This window comes from Aptenodytes patagonicus, chromosome 2 (assembly GCF_965638725.1).
Source record: "Aptenodytes patagonicus chromosome 2, bAptPat1.pri.cur, whole genome shotgun sequence".
Classification (NCBI taxonomy): Eukaryota; Metazoa; Chordata; class Aves; order Sphenisciformes; family Spheniscidae; genus Aptenodytes; species Aptenodytes patagonicus.
Genome location: NC_134950.1, coordinates 96,802,086 through 96,816,995, shown reverse-complemented (window position 1 = coordinate 96,816,995; position 14,910 = coordinate 96,802,086). Strand labels below are relative to the sequence as shown.

At 41.2% G+C, this 14,910-nt stretch overlaps 1 protein-coding gene across 9 annotated transcripts in view; it reads right to left on the bottom strand.

Annotated features, from left to right (window-relative positions):
• FARS2 (phenylalanyl-tRNA synthetase 2, mitochondrial) overlaps positions 1–14,910 on the bottom strand; it is a 254,593-nt gene that overhangs the window by 72,614 nt on the left and 167,069 nt on the right. For 8 of the 9 annotated variants that reach the window (XM_076330482.1, XM_076330484.1, XM_076330480.1 and 5 more), the window contains one exon: positions 10,471–10,622. The exons of the other annotated variant lie outside the window; for it this stretch is intronic. In XM_076330482.1, coding sequence (XP_076186597.1) covers positions 10,471–10,622 — 152 coding nt within the window. The remainder of the gene's footprint in view (positions 1–10,470; positions 10,623–14,910) is intronic. 9 annotated transcript variants of the gene reach the window in all.

Genomic DNA, 14,910 nt, shown 5'->3' with positions numbered 1-14,910 from the left:
GCTAAAACCATCTCTCTTCTGTGCAGTAATACTAGGAAGTGAAGAGGGGCATATAAAGACTTTTTCCTCTCATCTCCCATCTTGGCAGCTTTACAGGATGTATGTTTGGCTGAATCTAGCCTAAGAATTAGGGGTCTGGCCACTGTATTACCAGCCTCAACACAGTTCTGTGAAGGCCTTATCAAGAGATGAGTGCAAACATGTGCAGGCACCGCACACATGCAATTCTCAACACACAGAGGAGACAGCGATGTCCATCATCATCCTAAGAAATGCTTGGTGTGGCTGTCTCAGTACTGTGGACACTTTCTGTAGCTAGAAAGAGCCTTGTAAGAGATAAGCAAATGGCACCATCTCTACCTTCCCATGCAGATCTCCGTTCAAGAATTCAAGAGAATTTGAGAGAAACTTAGGATCCACTACAGACGTGTTGCTTCTTCACACTGCTAGGACACTACAGAAAACAAACATACCATAATTTCATGCTAAAGTTCATTTAAAAGCTGATTAAGGAGGAGTGGGACAAAAGTTATATGAAGGATGTGTCTATTGTTTTAAAGAAAAACTAGTTTCAGGCACAGATCTGAGACCTAGCCAAAACACATCTCCCTCCCTCACCCATATTCTCTTGCAGGGATTCCCAGCCTGCAGCACGGGCATCCATCACTGGTGGCCTTGACAGGACTGGTCCACCTTGACTTCCTAGCCTACTGGGGTAGGATGGCCAGCTACGGTGTTATTGTGGGAGAATGGATGGGGCAGGGGTAGAGACCAAGAAAAGAGGGGAGGGGTATTGCATCCTACCCTCAAGCCAAGCAGAGTGATAAGCATCCCAGGCAGCGGCAGGCAGAGACAGAGCAATGGCTTAGGCAGAGAAAACCCTTTCAATATGAAGTAGAAAGAGAGGGACAAAGCACCAGGTGAAAGAAGGACTCTTCGCCTCTTACACGTAGTGAATTCTTCCCCCATCCTAGCTGCTGAGTAGAGCACTTTCAAAAGACACTGCAAGATTAAACTGATTTCAAGCTCTTCAGAGAACACAGTATTTATCATCTAACAAATGTGATTACAAAAGCTTTCACTCTATCTCTGATGTATTCACAGCCATTGCAATGCTTCTCAAACTGTAATATGCTCACAATTACGCACTATGAAAAACAGCTTTGCACAGAAGTAGTCTCAACCTCTGGTCTACAAGGACAGCGATTCACTAGGATTTCTCTGAACTCAGAAGCACTCACAAGCCTACTGGTATCCTCCTGTGCATCCTGTGGCAGCTGACTCCTTTAGCCATTTTTCATGAGCCCACTGCTTGTCAATATATCACTGTGCTAATTCCTGTGACGCCTCCTGTGAAGTGCTTTGGGAATTGTGGCAAAGATTTCTGGGCTGCATCTGAGAACTGGTGGTGAATGGCTGACTCCAGGTTGACATGATGAAGAAAGGTTAAGCTCTTCAGCTGAGCAGCCTCTTAGAAAGATTCATTGTGACTCCAGCTATCCCTTTTCTATACAGCAAGGCTATCTTCTGTATCCGCCTGAATACATAAGGGAGTTGACATTTGTCTTCTGTGTGGCTCACGTACTTAAGTTTTCCTCTCTTCTCATTACCCATGAAGGGTGATTACATTTCCTATGGAATATCACTGGTGATACATCACACTTCAGGGCTGTGTTTTCCCCCTGCCCTCTAATGGGAACCTGTGGTTACTTCATCTTTTTCCTTTCTTGAATACCAATCCTCCCACAAGCCTGCGTGTTAGCCACCAGCCTTCCACCAAAGAAGAATAATGGGACTCCTACCGAAGCTCATTAATAGTAAATTATTTTCAGTTAGTGAAGACGATTTTCTCCGTGAAGTCTCTGAAGAGCCAGGGATGGTACAGAAGAACACTGTCTGCCCCACAATTGATTTGAATACAGTGGTTTGCAGGAAACCTCAGACTTCAATAGCGAGCCATTAAGAACAGCTATTTGGATGGTGCCTGTCTGAACACTGAGGAGAGGAGGGAAGGTAGAGTCTGTCTTTCCTGATCAGTTGATTATTCTTTTCTTTTTTACCCACCAGATGGTCTTCAAGTAAACACTGGCATCAGAGGTCTGAACTGGCAGTCACAAGCTGTGTAAAAAGCTGTAAGTCACAAAACTCACACTTTATTGTATAAAACAAGGATTTTCTTTTTCTTTTTTGTAAAACAAAGTCAAGGCATTTACTAGTATTTTTCAAGTCCATCTTTCTGGCAGATGAAGCAAGAAATGCCCAGCATAAGCAGATGCCCAACAGTTCAAGGGCACATTGTTCTACAGGATAGACTTCTCTGTCTCTCCTCTCGTAGTTCTTTATGACACTCTCAGATTTGGGCAGGGAACTGCTATTTGGGGGACTTTCAAAGCAACCCGAGGGAATTAGGTATCTGAATCCAAACTGGAATTCAAAAGCTCTAGGCCAAGCATTTAAAAACCTTTGAAGAAGATGCTTAACAAAAATATGCAGACAGATTCCAAGCCTACACATGTATACATAATAAATATAGCACTGAAAAGGTCTACTTCCATATCAAACAATACTTTCTGGCTTGTGCTATAAAAGTGCATGCTCATTTTTGCTATCTCTGACTCCACACAGTAGGTACTTTAAAGAAGCAGGAACAGAGCTGGTTGAAATTCAGAATTCTAAAATATTTGAAAAAGTCTTTTTTAAACAAAAATATGTGCATATTTACTCAATTAATTCTCTATATTCATTTCAATCTGGAATGTTTTTGCTGGGGAGGAAAAAGAGGAATGAAAAGCTTTTCAGTTCAATTTCCTCAAAAAAACCCCTAGCAGATGGCTGCCCTGTGCTCCATGAATGCCCCTGCTACTGCTCAAGATATCTGGGAAAGCAGAACTCTGACAGCCTCAGTCCTGGTGGGGGACAGAAGGGCATCAAGATTGCTAGAAAGTGGGAAGTGCAAGACACCCTGGAGCCATGTAGCAATCAGCACGGCAGTGTTACCTTGTAGTTACAGACACGGAGCCCAAGTCCGGCCTCCTTTAAACCTCTAAGCAGCCAGGATGAAAACCTCACCAACTCAGCCCTCAGGTGGCAGATTGTCCAGGCTCTGGTTGGACATGACCAGAACCCATACGTCTTCATAAAGCATCTCTCTCTGGGCAGCCCAGTCTTTAAATGAATTTGGTCAGAAAGTCTCTGACCACCTCTAAGCGGGAGCTGCTATGAGAATGGAGCTGCGATTTCTATACAGCTGCTTTTCAAAGGAGAAAGGGCAGGGAAGAGGAAGAAGCCAAAGAGTAGTTGGGGCCACTCTGACTGTGAATCAAGCAAATACCACTGGCTGTCGGGTTGGTCTGGGGCACAAGGGAATGCCTGACACACACACCAGGAGTGAAATGGACTCACATGTATGCAATGTCTATGATAGGTATGTTTTCTAAGCTGAAGCCCAGAAGGCAAAAGAAATGACAAAAAAGGTTCTCATTCATGAGAGAAAACAGGTGGCACTGCACCTGGGTGGGACAAGAGAGGGAAAAGAGAAGAAGGACCGGGGGTACTACTGTAGTGCCTTAACTAGCCACTTATATAGTCATGCTCTACTATGACAACTAAAGAAAGGCTCAGAAGTCAACCAGTATCCAGAGCCTCCCATAAACAGTTAATCTATTGCAAAAATATTAGTCTTACACTCATTTGACCAAATGAGAGAAAAAAAATCCAGAGCTGGAGAACACAGTTCATTGATAAGAAACCAATCCTCTGCTAGCTACTGTCAAAAGCAGCTTCTGGGTTGTTTTTTCTGCAGAGAAGCTGCTGCTGGGACTTTGCCAGTTCAGCAGTTAAAGGTAATCTCAAAGAATCCCTCAGCAAATTGTCAACAACAAGGTGTTCAGGAACTGAACTGATTGTTTTAATTTGCGTAATACTAGCAGCAAGCAGTGCTTCAGAATTATTCTGCTTAATTCACCTGTTCTAGAAGCAAGACAAAACCAAGCCAGCTTCAATAAATAACCAGACCTAAAAGTATTTGATTTGATATCCATCTAGATAAGGAAAAGTGCAACAAATCTGGCAATAAAAAGGAAAAGGAAAATGATGTTATTACATTGTTTTTTCTATACACTAACAAGGAGCTAGGGGTGTGTATTGACAAAACACAGCAGTCAATAGGATCTGACTCTTCAGTGTCAGACCTGTTCCTTTTACTATTTGGAAAAGAATAGACACAGGTCATCTGAGTACTCCCAAAGCCTCTAAAGATGGTGCCACAGTGCACCTACCTTCCTCCTTCACAGCAGCCAATACATTTCCTCTCCTTTCCCTTAACAGACTGTTACAAATGTGCAGATATCACCCCAGAAGCGTGCAAGTAATTCACTCAAACACAAGAATAAATCCTTTCTTACCTACTCCCCACTTCTATTTTTAACAGTGTAGCCGTCAAAATGCAGCAAATCAATTTTTTCCCCTTTGCTGTCTCCACACTGCCTTTTCAGGGTATTTTCAGTTGTTCTGATTAAAAATTTACCTCTTAAGTACCACTGAGGACACAGTGCATTTCTTGATTACAGTTTTGTATACTTTTTTCAGCCTACCTACGTATCTTCCTCACAAAGGAAGATGTGGAGTCATATCCTTCCTTTCTTCCTTCCTTCCCTTCGCTTTCTAACAAAAAGGAAATTTTAGTATCAAACTTTAAAAAATCAGGTCCCAGACCAGTAGGAAAACTCTGCAAAATGCAGAAGATACTTTTTCAGAATGAGGAGGTGAGGCCATCACACCTGACAGGATGATGCAAGGTACCTAGGAGAAGAGACACGGCATGCTGAAAAAAACATTTGCAGGGCTTACCCAGAGCAAAGATAAGCAGCCTCAGCATTTCTGGATTCTCTTTGTGGTGCTACATTGTAGGGGACAGGTACTCACCCCTGGACTCTTCTCTCTGTCTGTCTTCTTCACTGGGGACAACTCAGGTCAAAAACGTATTCTGCCACTTCTACCACATATTCTACCATGTGTGATTAGCCAGTATTTCCTCTATTACTTTGGACAGGTACGCTTTCATTACCATCCCTGGAATTCCACGTGTGTGCGGTTGCAATACTTACCTGAATGTCTCAGAAATGCGAGAGACTGCTCTTACTGGGATTCCCTGCATGGCAGCAGTTTTGATTTGGTTTATTTGTAGTGGGCAGAGACCTTTCTACCTTTCGACTGCTATTCAGCCAGCCTTTCTTTTTCGCTGTGAAACCTGTTTCCGTTCTGAAACTGAAGAAGTCTTGACCACTGAAGAGGAGATTACTTTCTGATTTAATTTCTGAAGGTTATTCATATTGATTAGACAGCTTAGACAGGCTAAGTAGTAGAAGGCCTGAACTTCAAGATATGGAGGGTACAACAGCCATTGCAAAAAGGAAAGAAAAAAAACCCCTGACTTTCTTTTCTCCCTTCAGTATCAATACAGTCCAAAATATTCTCTTTGTTTTTGCAAATGTTTGTTCACTAGAATGTTCCAAAGGGAAAAATGTCAGCCACAAATCCTCACTCACCGTGTATTTGCACAGCAATGCTTAAAGGTCCTTAAAGATCTCCAAGGATTTGAAAGAAATAATTCAGTCAGGTAGCAGAAAGAGTGCCGCGGCCTTCCGGTGGCTGGTCACACGGCTCACACAGCATACGACAACTCAAGGCAAGGCACAGTGAACCGATTTTACAGACCATGTACAGGAAAGTATGTTCCACAAACCAAATGTATGAAAATCTAAATGTTTGCAGCTAATGCATCAAGCAAAGGAGAGCTTAAAGCCACACGATGGACTGTTGAAAACATTTTGCTCGCTGCAAAGGGACATTTCTTCTCTATTCTGCTTGCCTTACAGATACCCTGCTCCTGTCCTTGCCATAACTGCCACAGTTTCACTCAGTTTCCTTGGCATTTCAGCAAAGCCACAACTTTTTCTTCCTATCTGCTGATTTATTCTTTATATGCCTGAATAACAGGTGTGTTACAGCCATGTTTTGCATTATTCATCTTGGATGAAGTTACACCCTGACTGTGTTATCAGGACAAGCCTGATACAACATTTAGATTCCAAGAATATCCTAAAAATCACCTAAAAAGGTGACAGTGGGCCTTATTTTCCCATCCACATTCGGTTGTGCAGGTCTGTGATGGCCTTTTACACTATGGGCGATGGGAAGGTATCAACAGCTGACAAGATTATCCGCTGACCTGTTCAGTCTCATGTACTACTCGCTCCCTCTCCCAGATGCATGTTCTGAACTCGAGCCATATCTCACACAGGTGATGCTCCTCTCTCGTTCAAGGATCCCCTGTTCCGAGATTTCCCAGTCTGACTGTGAATCTAAACCCCCTGAGCAGCTGCCTAGGGTCCCAAGTGCTGTTTGGCAGCTGAGATCCACAGGCCGTCTCCTCTCACGTGATACCTTGTGCAGACACACATCTGTAACGTGGAGAGGTGTGTGGGGATTGCAGACACCTGAAAAGTCCATGTGCTCCTTTTAGTTCGACACTTTTGACTCAAAAGGAGCATTTGGGGCAGGTGGACCTGTTTGGAATTGCTGGGATGAAAGCAAAGGGAGGAAGTTCTTGTGGATCAGAGGACTCTTGCTGAGCATCCCTACAGTTATCCTGGTTTCCAGAATCACTTTTTGCAAAAGCTACCTACCTGGACTTAGTTACTAAAACTCAGTTCTCTCCTTGGAACAGAGCACATGGATTTCTTTGCTCTGTGAGGTCTACCTGTTGCACTGGTGAACAGGAATTTAGAAGAATGACAAAATTCAAGAGAGGTAAATACAGAAATGTCTACATGTCCTAACTACTGCTCGTACATTATTTTCTAATAGGGAATGCTTATTTCTCCACCTCAAAGTAACACGTGACTGCAGTATGAAACAACTTTCTGCTTGAAACATTTTACAATTTATCTAGCCCCACTAGGCTGGCATCCATTACAATTAGTTTCAGCTGTAAGGAAAAGATAATCAAATTTTTGCAGAGTAAACTGAACTAAAAAGTTTATTTTCTGGAAAGCCTTCTTCACACATTGCACATTACTCAGTTTACCTCAATGCTGTGTCTTGTTCAGTTAAGTTTACTTAGATGCATTTAGTCTGGAATGGTTCTTAGTTACCCTAGCACAGTAACTTGGCATTCTCCTAAATTTGTGCTTTTCAGCAATGAGATTCCTTCCTGCTGATCTTTTAATTGCCTATGCTTTCCTGGAAGATGTCTCAACATTATCACCTTATGAAGTGGATAATCAAGATTTACTTTTCTCCCAGACATCTCTTACTTGTTTAAACAATTACTTGTCTCATGCTTCCCCCCCCCCTCCCCCCTCCCCCCCCCCCTTTCCTTTTCCCTGTAGAGGAATACATTTTCACTGCTAATACACACCATAATTACAATGTACTGGAGCGTGCTTATCAGTCCAAAGCCCAGTGGAACCTTGAAAGGTTTCTGAACCACAGAAAAGTCTGTAAGGTAACTACACAGTGTCACACAGACAGCCTCTATAAAGGATCTTAATTAAAAGACCTCTTTCTGTGTTCTAAATTAGTTTTATTTGTATAGCATTTTCTGTTTTCCAATCTTTATAGTCCTATAACTAAGAAAGGTAGTTTAAGAAGGAAAATAAGACTGCCAAATGTCCTAATTCCTCATGAAACTGGTATTTATAAAGGATGAAAAAAGTCTGAATTTTAAATTCCAGAAGTGATTAACTACAAGCATGAACTTATTAAGCTGCTTGTAAGTAACTAACTTTCAAGACAGCAGCACTGCAGGCTTCCCTATCCTATACACTTTTCTCCCATCCTCCACACCAGAATCACTACAAATTCAAGATAATGATTACAAGCATCTAGATCTGTAACATACAGATCCATAGCAACACTGAGGATCTCTTACGTTAATTTCTGTGCCCAGAGGCTTTTCTGCAACACTGAATTAAAGAAGCCACTATATCGTCCCTGTAACAAGGCAATTATCTTGGAATTAAGACTAAGCAGAACACTCTTTTCAAAGAGTCAGTCTTCCAAAGGCTTTAGAGACAGACAAAATGACTTACATGGCTTATGTCATCGGTCCGCAAAAGTTACATATCTGCACACACCCTGTTCTAAGAAGAAAGAGCAAAGTAACCATTATGTTATGGTCCTTATCTATAATTCTTTTTTTAATGAGGTAGAAAATGTCCTTGGAATTACTGTTTTTTAATGGGGCATTTTAAAAGGTTTCTTTTATTGTTGTTGCAGTTGAACAAACTAAGAGGACTACAACATCACTACCAACAATCCATTAGTGTCACCACCCAAATTCTTCAAACATGAAGGTGGGAAATGTTTCCTCCTTGTAGTGTCAAAACACTATGGATGTCTGCTGAGTGAGGGTTTAATGGCTTTAAAGGACAATACTAGGAAAGTCCTAAATCTGTGTGACAATTCTCAGCGAGCAGTCATCCTTCCCATCTATTTGCAGAAGTCACAGAGGGAACCAGAGGTGTATTCCTTGCAGAGGAAGAAATGATCTTGTACTGAACAACTGTCACCCCTGCTATATGTTCAGGATGTGTCAAAGCATATCAAAGGAGAAAACACATGTAGTAGAAATCCAGAGTAGTGAGTCCTGTCCCTACCTCACCACGCTACTAGTATGGAAGATAATATTCTCAGTAAAGAAGAGAAGCATGGCCCATGAGCTGAGCTGTGACTGATGCAGAGCTGCTGGCGAGGCCCTCCCAGTGTACGTGGATTCCTCCAGTGAGCTGCAAGAGTAATCACAGAGTAATACTGCCTCTGTTTGAGGGAGCAGGGAACAAGATTTCTCCAAACCTTCAGCCTTGGAAGAGCTGCTTACATTACACAAAGGATTTTCCCCCAAGAGATGATGTAACAAGAAAGATGATCGCATGTTTGGTATCACCAGGAAGATTGTAGACAAAAAGTGGCAATGAACACAGAAGTGCTATACAGACAATAAACATTCAGCATGAATGAATGGAAATGACCAGTTGCAAAAATGGGTCTAACATCCCAATTTTTACAAATGTTGATTGTACTGTATCGGAACCATCATGATAGAAGACAATTAAATATATTTTTAGCAGTGCTAAATGATACTATGGTGCAGTCCAAGTGACAACAAGTTATGCATACCCGCAACAAACTTGCTTTTGAATTTCTCTGTAAGATACAGTCTTATTGTTCTTTACAATGAATAGTACTCATTATCTTATCCTAGCCTATATTTGTCTGCTCGACACACTGTTTTGAGTATAGGGTTAAGATCCTTTCGCAAGATTTCCATGTGAGGACCACTCAAGAATTAATGACTCAAAGCTTTCAGATGCCCACACAAATTCCATTGGCATTTCTGTTTCTTCACACAGCAGAAACAGTCTCATATAACACCACACAAAAAGGGTAAGAAGGAAAAAAAAAACCCCACAAATAAATATTAATCCACTGAACACCATGAAAACTAGGCTATAGAATAATCTATCCATCCGGTCTGCAACACACATCAAATTCAAAAGAACAATAGGGTCAAATACCTGGAGGTAGAAAGAAAAAAAAAAAAACCACACTATAGGTGTTGGGGCACAACACGAAGTATTTTCCTATCATCTTCAAAAAACACTGCAGTTAGGTTTACTACCTGCCTTTCTACAGCACCAAAAAAGTCTTCAAGAAAAGAAATTATTTTAAACCCCAATTTTCGAAAGTTGGGTAGCCAGCAGCATATTTACTTCTTGATTTGGAAACAGCAAATTGATAAACAGTGCATATGTAATAGCTGATACTTGTCAGTTTTTGAGACAACTGATAGTATCAGTTGGACAAGTAACCTGTGCACCCAATGGTTGTGTCAGTGCTGCTATATCCATAAGAAGGTATTCTGAAGCCTGAGAGACTGATCAACAGCGTAAATAAGTGTCAGAAACAAAGGAACAAAGTATGTTTTTTTCTCCCTGTTGAACACCAACAATAGTATTCTGCAACAAATCATTATGAGCCCTGACATTTATAGTAAAGGTCTACTAGTGAATCAGGACTAGAAAAAGAAAGGAAGAGAACAGGGAGACAAACACCAGTCACCCAGTGAAAAGCAGGACTAGAGTATCAGACAAGTTATGGATAAGAGTGTCACACACTGGCAGATGTATTGAGGAAGGTAGTTCACTGCTGCTGTGATTAACTGAGCACAACACATTCGGGTTGCGGTCTGAATACCAGAAGCTCAGTACTAGTACAAAACTGAAATATAAGATAATGTTTTTAAGCAAAAATATTTATTCTTGAAAGCGTTGTAAAAATGCTTTGGAGCTAAAAAATGAAATGTGCAAATGCTGTAAGAATCAATAATTTCTTGGTGTACAGAATGAAAATATTCATAAAATATTTATATTCTGACCACACAAAAAATGTGTTAATAGTTTTACTTACTCTGGATGGGTAAATTCATCCACTAGGACAACCTTTTCTATCAGGTCTCCACCAACGGTTCGAGCCAAATCATAGAAATCATTCTTAGAGTATGTCTCAGAAGGCAGCCAAAAGGAGATGTCATTGATCAAAGGTGGGTATCTGCTGAGTGGCTAGAAAAATTAAAAAACATACCTTTGTAAGTGGCTGGACTTGGTAGGTATACCTACGACTGTTTTGAACTTGTATAACACACACAGCGCACATTTTAAAAGCTTTCTGAAATGCTTTTTGAAGTGCAAACTGACCTCGTAAACAATTGAGATGCAAGATTTTATACTAGGAAATGTATTTTAAAGATCCCCTCATAACCACTTTGATTCATTCATTCAGAAGAAAAAAACCTTGTTTTGTTTGCTAAAAATCAGTATTTATGAGCCTGAATACACTTTTGGATCAGAGCCATTTAAAAGGAAGAGATCATTTTAACATGATTATTCACTGAGTAGAATTGCACTTTTTAAAAGCATTTTTCAGATATTTTACAGATTCAAAAATTCTTATCACGTCCATGTATAAAATTTATATGTATTTTATATCATTCTTACATAATACATGTTTATTATTTGTACTGTCCAATTTCTAAGAAAGTCTTATCAGTAGGCGCCTTCTTATTAAAAGGTTACAATAAGAAACACACTTTGGCTTAAAAAGAGGGATCAGTTCACTTCCCAGTGGTTTTTACAGACATCCAAACATCTACAACAACAAAAAAAGTATTGCTATTAGCATAATTATTAATTCCACAAGTACCACAACAGACCTTTAAACATAAAGGGGCATCTTTGCTGCAGACAGAAAGACGTCATCTTGTGGTCAGAACAGAGTAACTTGTTATTTGCAAAAACAGGAAGAGAAAGAGAAACAAAACAAGACAATTATTAATTTTTCAGTCTTGATGAAACTTCCCTGGAGTCAATGGGTTTTAGATCTCCTCTTTGCTGAGACGTTTCCCCCTTTGAAGAAAAGAAAATGGTAATGCTCTTCTTTCATGCCCTCTAGGTCATGCAATATCTTACTTCTGCCTTCCATTAATGCACTGCAGTTGAAATAAGTACTTTTGCACAAGATTGCTGGGGTCTGCAGAAGAAAACATCTTTTCTTATTTTGCTTATATGTATATGACAGCTGATATGTACACCTTGGTCTATACAGTATATTATCTCACTCAAAAATGTATTCCATGCCTGGGAATGTTTTATGATGGAGCAGCAAAATCCTAAGTGAATACCTGCTAAAGCAATAAACCTGTTAAAAAAGGCAAATTTACAGCATGCTGATTTACTCAAATCCTGTTCTGTACAGTGTAAACCAGTCAATAAATATCTGATAAGGAATACAGTGCAAGTTAAATTAATAACCCACCCCCCCAGTGAATAAAACTGTGAATCACAAATGATTATCCAACTTGCTAAAGGAATAAACTTGTCAAATGAATTCATATCCTGTACCCCAAATTAAAAAAAACTTGCACAATAAATACATCACGCAAGAGCTTTTGAAAAAACACTAATGAATGAAGTGTAAACATGTCCTCTGCTATACAAAAGTCACAGCTGCAAATGCCGGAGATACTCCTCAGTCAACAACCCAATACATTTGCTAGTGTAAATAAAGATACAATCCTGCAGCAGACCTCTATATTCTCACCTCACCCCTATCTACCACTATATTTACCGCTACTATATTTCAGCAACCTACTGAACACACTTCAAAGCTTGCGGGGACTAATCCAAAACTAATCCTGAACTCCCAGCTTCAGGACATTTAGTTATTCAACCAGAAGATGTGGCTCGTGAACCTAAGCATGACCACTCCATTTGGGCAGGTACCTACTTTCACTCCCACAGGTACAAGGACACTAAAGAAAAATAATTACATGTTCGAGTTACTCAGTAATAGCCTAAACCCCGAAAGGAGCAGAGTGCCCACAATTCATAGTGAGTGAGTATTTGCTATCAATTTCAAAAGAAGCAGGATTACGTCAGGCACATGAAAACAGCACTCTCTTTCCCACTTACAAGGGAAAGGACCCAATGTGGTCAGATCTTGCAAACGTACCTGGAACAGTCTGACTTACATTATCAGTGCCGTCAAATTCCACGTGAGCAAAGTTACTCAAAGATGTAATAAACTGTAGGGTCTGGCTCTCCTGGATTATCAAGTCTATAAGAAAACTGCTTCTTTGACTCAATCCATGGTGTTACTAGCCTAGATACAGAATTGTTGCAATTTGGTGTGTGCACGCATGTGTGTATTAAAAAGATTGGAAGGACAAATGCTTAAAACAGTAAGCGTAACTTTATTATTATTATTAGGTACTAACCTTTTCTCAGAGCCTTATAATGCAGAAAAATCTTTTATGGTAAAAGGCAAGGCAATAATCCCGTATTATACTGTCCCTTCACCACCTGGCTGCAGTCAATATCACTGCAGTAAGTATTATATCAACACTAAAGTTAGTATAAGGATAAAATTCCTAGTTCTCAAACATATTGATCTGTTTGTTGTAGAGCTACATAATTGTTTATTAGCTACACCTAAAACGTGAAGAGCATAGGACAAGAGTCTCCAACTGGCAGATCAAAATGAAATTACTAAGTTTATATCCAGGCACCCCAGCAAATACATACTGTGGTCCAACAGATCCCATTGTCATCACTGTCCTCCTTTCTAAACTCTCCTGCCCTTTAACAACAGAGCAGTCTAAAGCCCATTGACTTTGATCCCTTTCCAGGTTCAAGGCAAACGGCAGCCCCAAAGACTGTTTCCTTATGAATTTACAGACATTTTAGAGGCTCCCCTTGAGAGCAATGTGTTCTTCCCACTACATTTTCTGCTCTCTCACCTCCAGCCACCACTTCTAGCTACGTCCTCTCCACTACTTAGGTGTGCTCCAGCACAATGCTTGGAGAAGCTAACAGGACACTGGCTGGCTCTGCTGCCTGTGTGTCGGCCGACTCCTAGTATGCTGCCCAAGCCTGGAAGCCCTGCTTGTCCCTCCTTCCACTGCCTGACCACCGCCCTTAGGTTTCTGGGGAGCTGAAAAGAGGTTTGGGAAAAGGTAGAACTGATCCCCCTTGCAGAGTGCTGCTGTGAGGCGCTGGCCATGCCTGGCGGACAGCACTGCCCATGCACAGACAACTGCACCACTTCTTTGGTCCCATCAGAGCTTTTCACCACAGCGCTACTTTAAATGTTCTATTTACTTTCCATTTCAAACACTGCAGTGCACTATCTTTGACATTTTTCAACAGCCTTGGAAAACAAGAGTGCTTTCCCAGTAATTACACTATCTATAGGACTCCACTGAGGCCATGTTGTAGGGAATATCGCAAATAATGACATCGCATTTTTCAGTCATCCAAGATGAAAGCATTTAGGAGTACTGAATTACTATAATTTTTTTTTAATAATAAAATGGAAGCTTATGATGATCCACCCTCAGTGATACATGTTTAATAGTCATTAGTCACACTTCCTTCTCTGCTTAATAAATAAGCCAAATACTTACTAAAACTGCAAGCTTTTCCCTCTCAGGATGCTAATTTTAGTATAGAAATGAGTAGCTGGACACCAGTGCTCTGCCAGCCTGCCTCGCCCGTGCCTAGATGTACCTGAAGACTGCATCACCGAAAACTCAGGGCTGTGACTCTTCTACATGGCTTTGTGATAGTTTAGAGCATTCTTCATCCCCAGCCCTCTGCTCTACCTTTCTGTCTGAGATTACTGCCCCTGCAGCAGCTGATAAAACAAACACATGCCTGTTCCTCCACCACTGCAGTTCACAGCCCGCCGTAGCCAGCTGCAAATTGCCTCTCTCAGTGGTTTATGCTAATATATGCTGGACGAAGTATTGCAGCAGCTTGGGGCATTGGGGTACAGTTGTCTTAAGCAGCAACAGGATTCACCAGAACTCATCTGTCAGCATAAAATAGCAAATACTTGAGCTCTGTGTACGTTGCCACACCAGGGCACTACTCTGGACACCTTGGCAGTAGGAATCAAGTGGTTACCGTAAGAGTAGTCTCTGTTAGTCCATACACAGCAAAGGATCATCAGCTAGCCTGGATCCAGCTACCTCACAGCTGCACAGGAGAGAAAATACAATACATGGCAGAAGCCCCCACCTCTGGAGGAAAAACAGCTGGGGAATAAGCCAGCACAAGGCCACAGAGTGTCTTTAGTCCAGAGTCCTGAAAAACAGGATGAACCTCAGCACTTTCCACAAATATTTGGCATTAGGGAAAAAAAAAAAGTTTTCCCAGATGCAGTAACCGTGAGTGCAACATGCCGAGGGGACAGGAGAAGTTACGTGCTGTGGCTGTTCACTCGGTTCCCTCCCTTCCGCCGGCTGCAGACGGGGGGACAAAATGAACGAGTGACAAACACGGCGGAGGA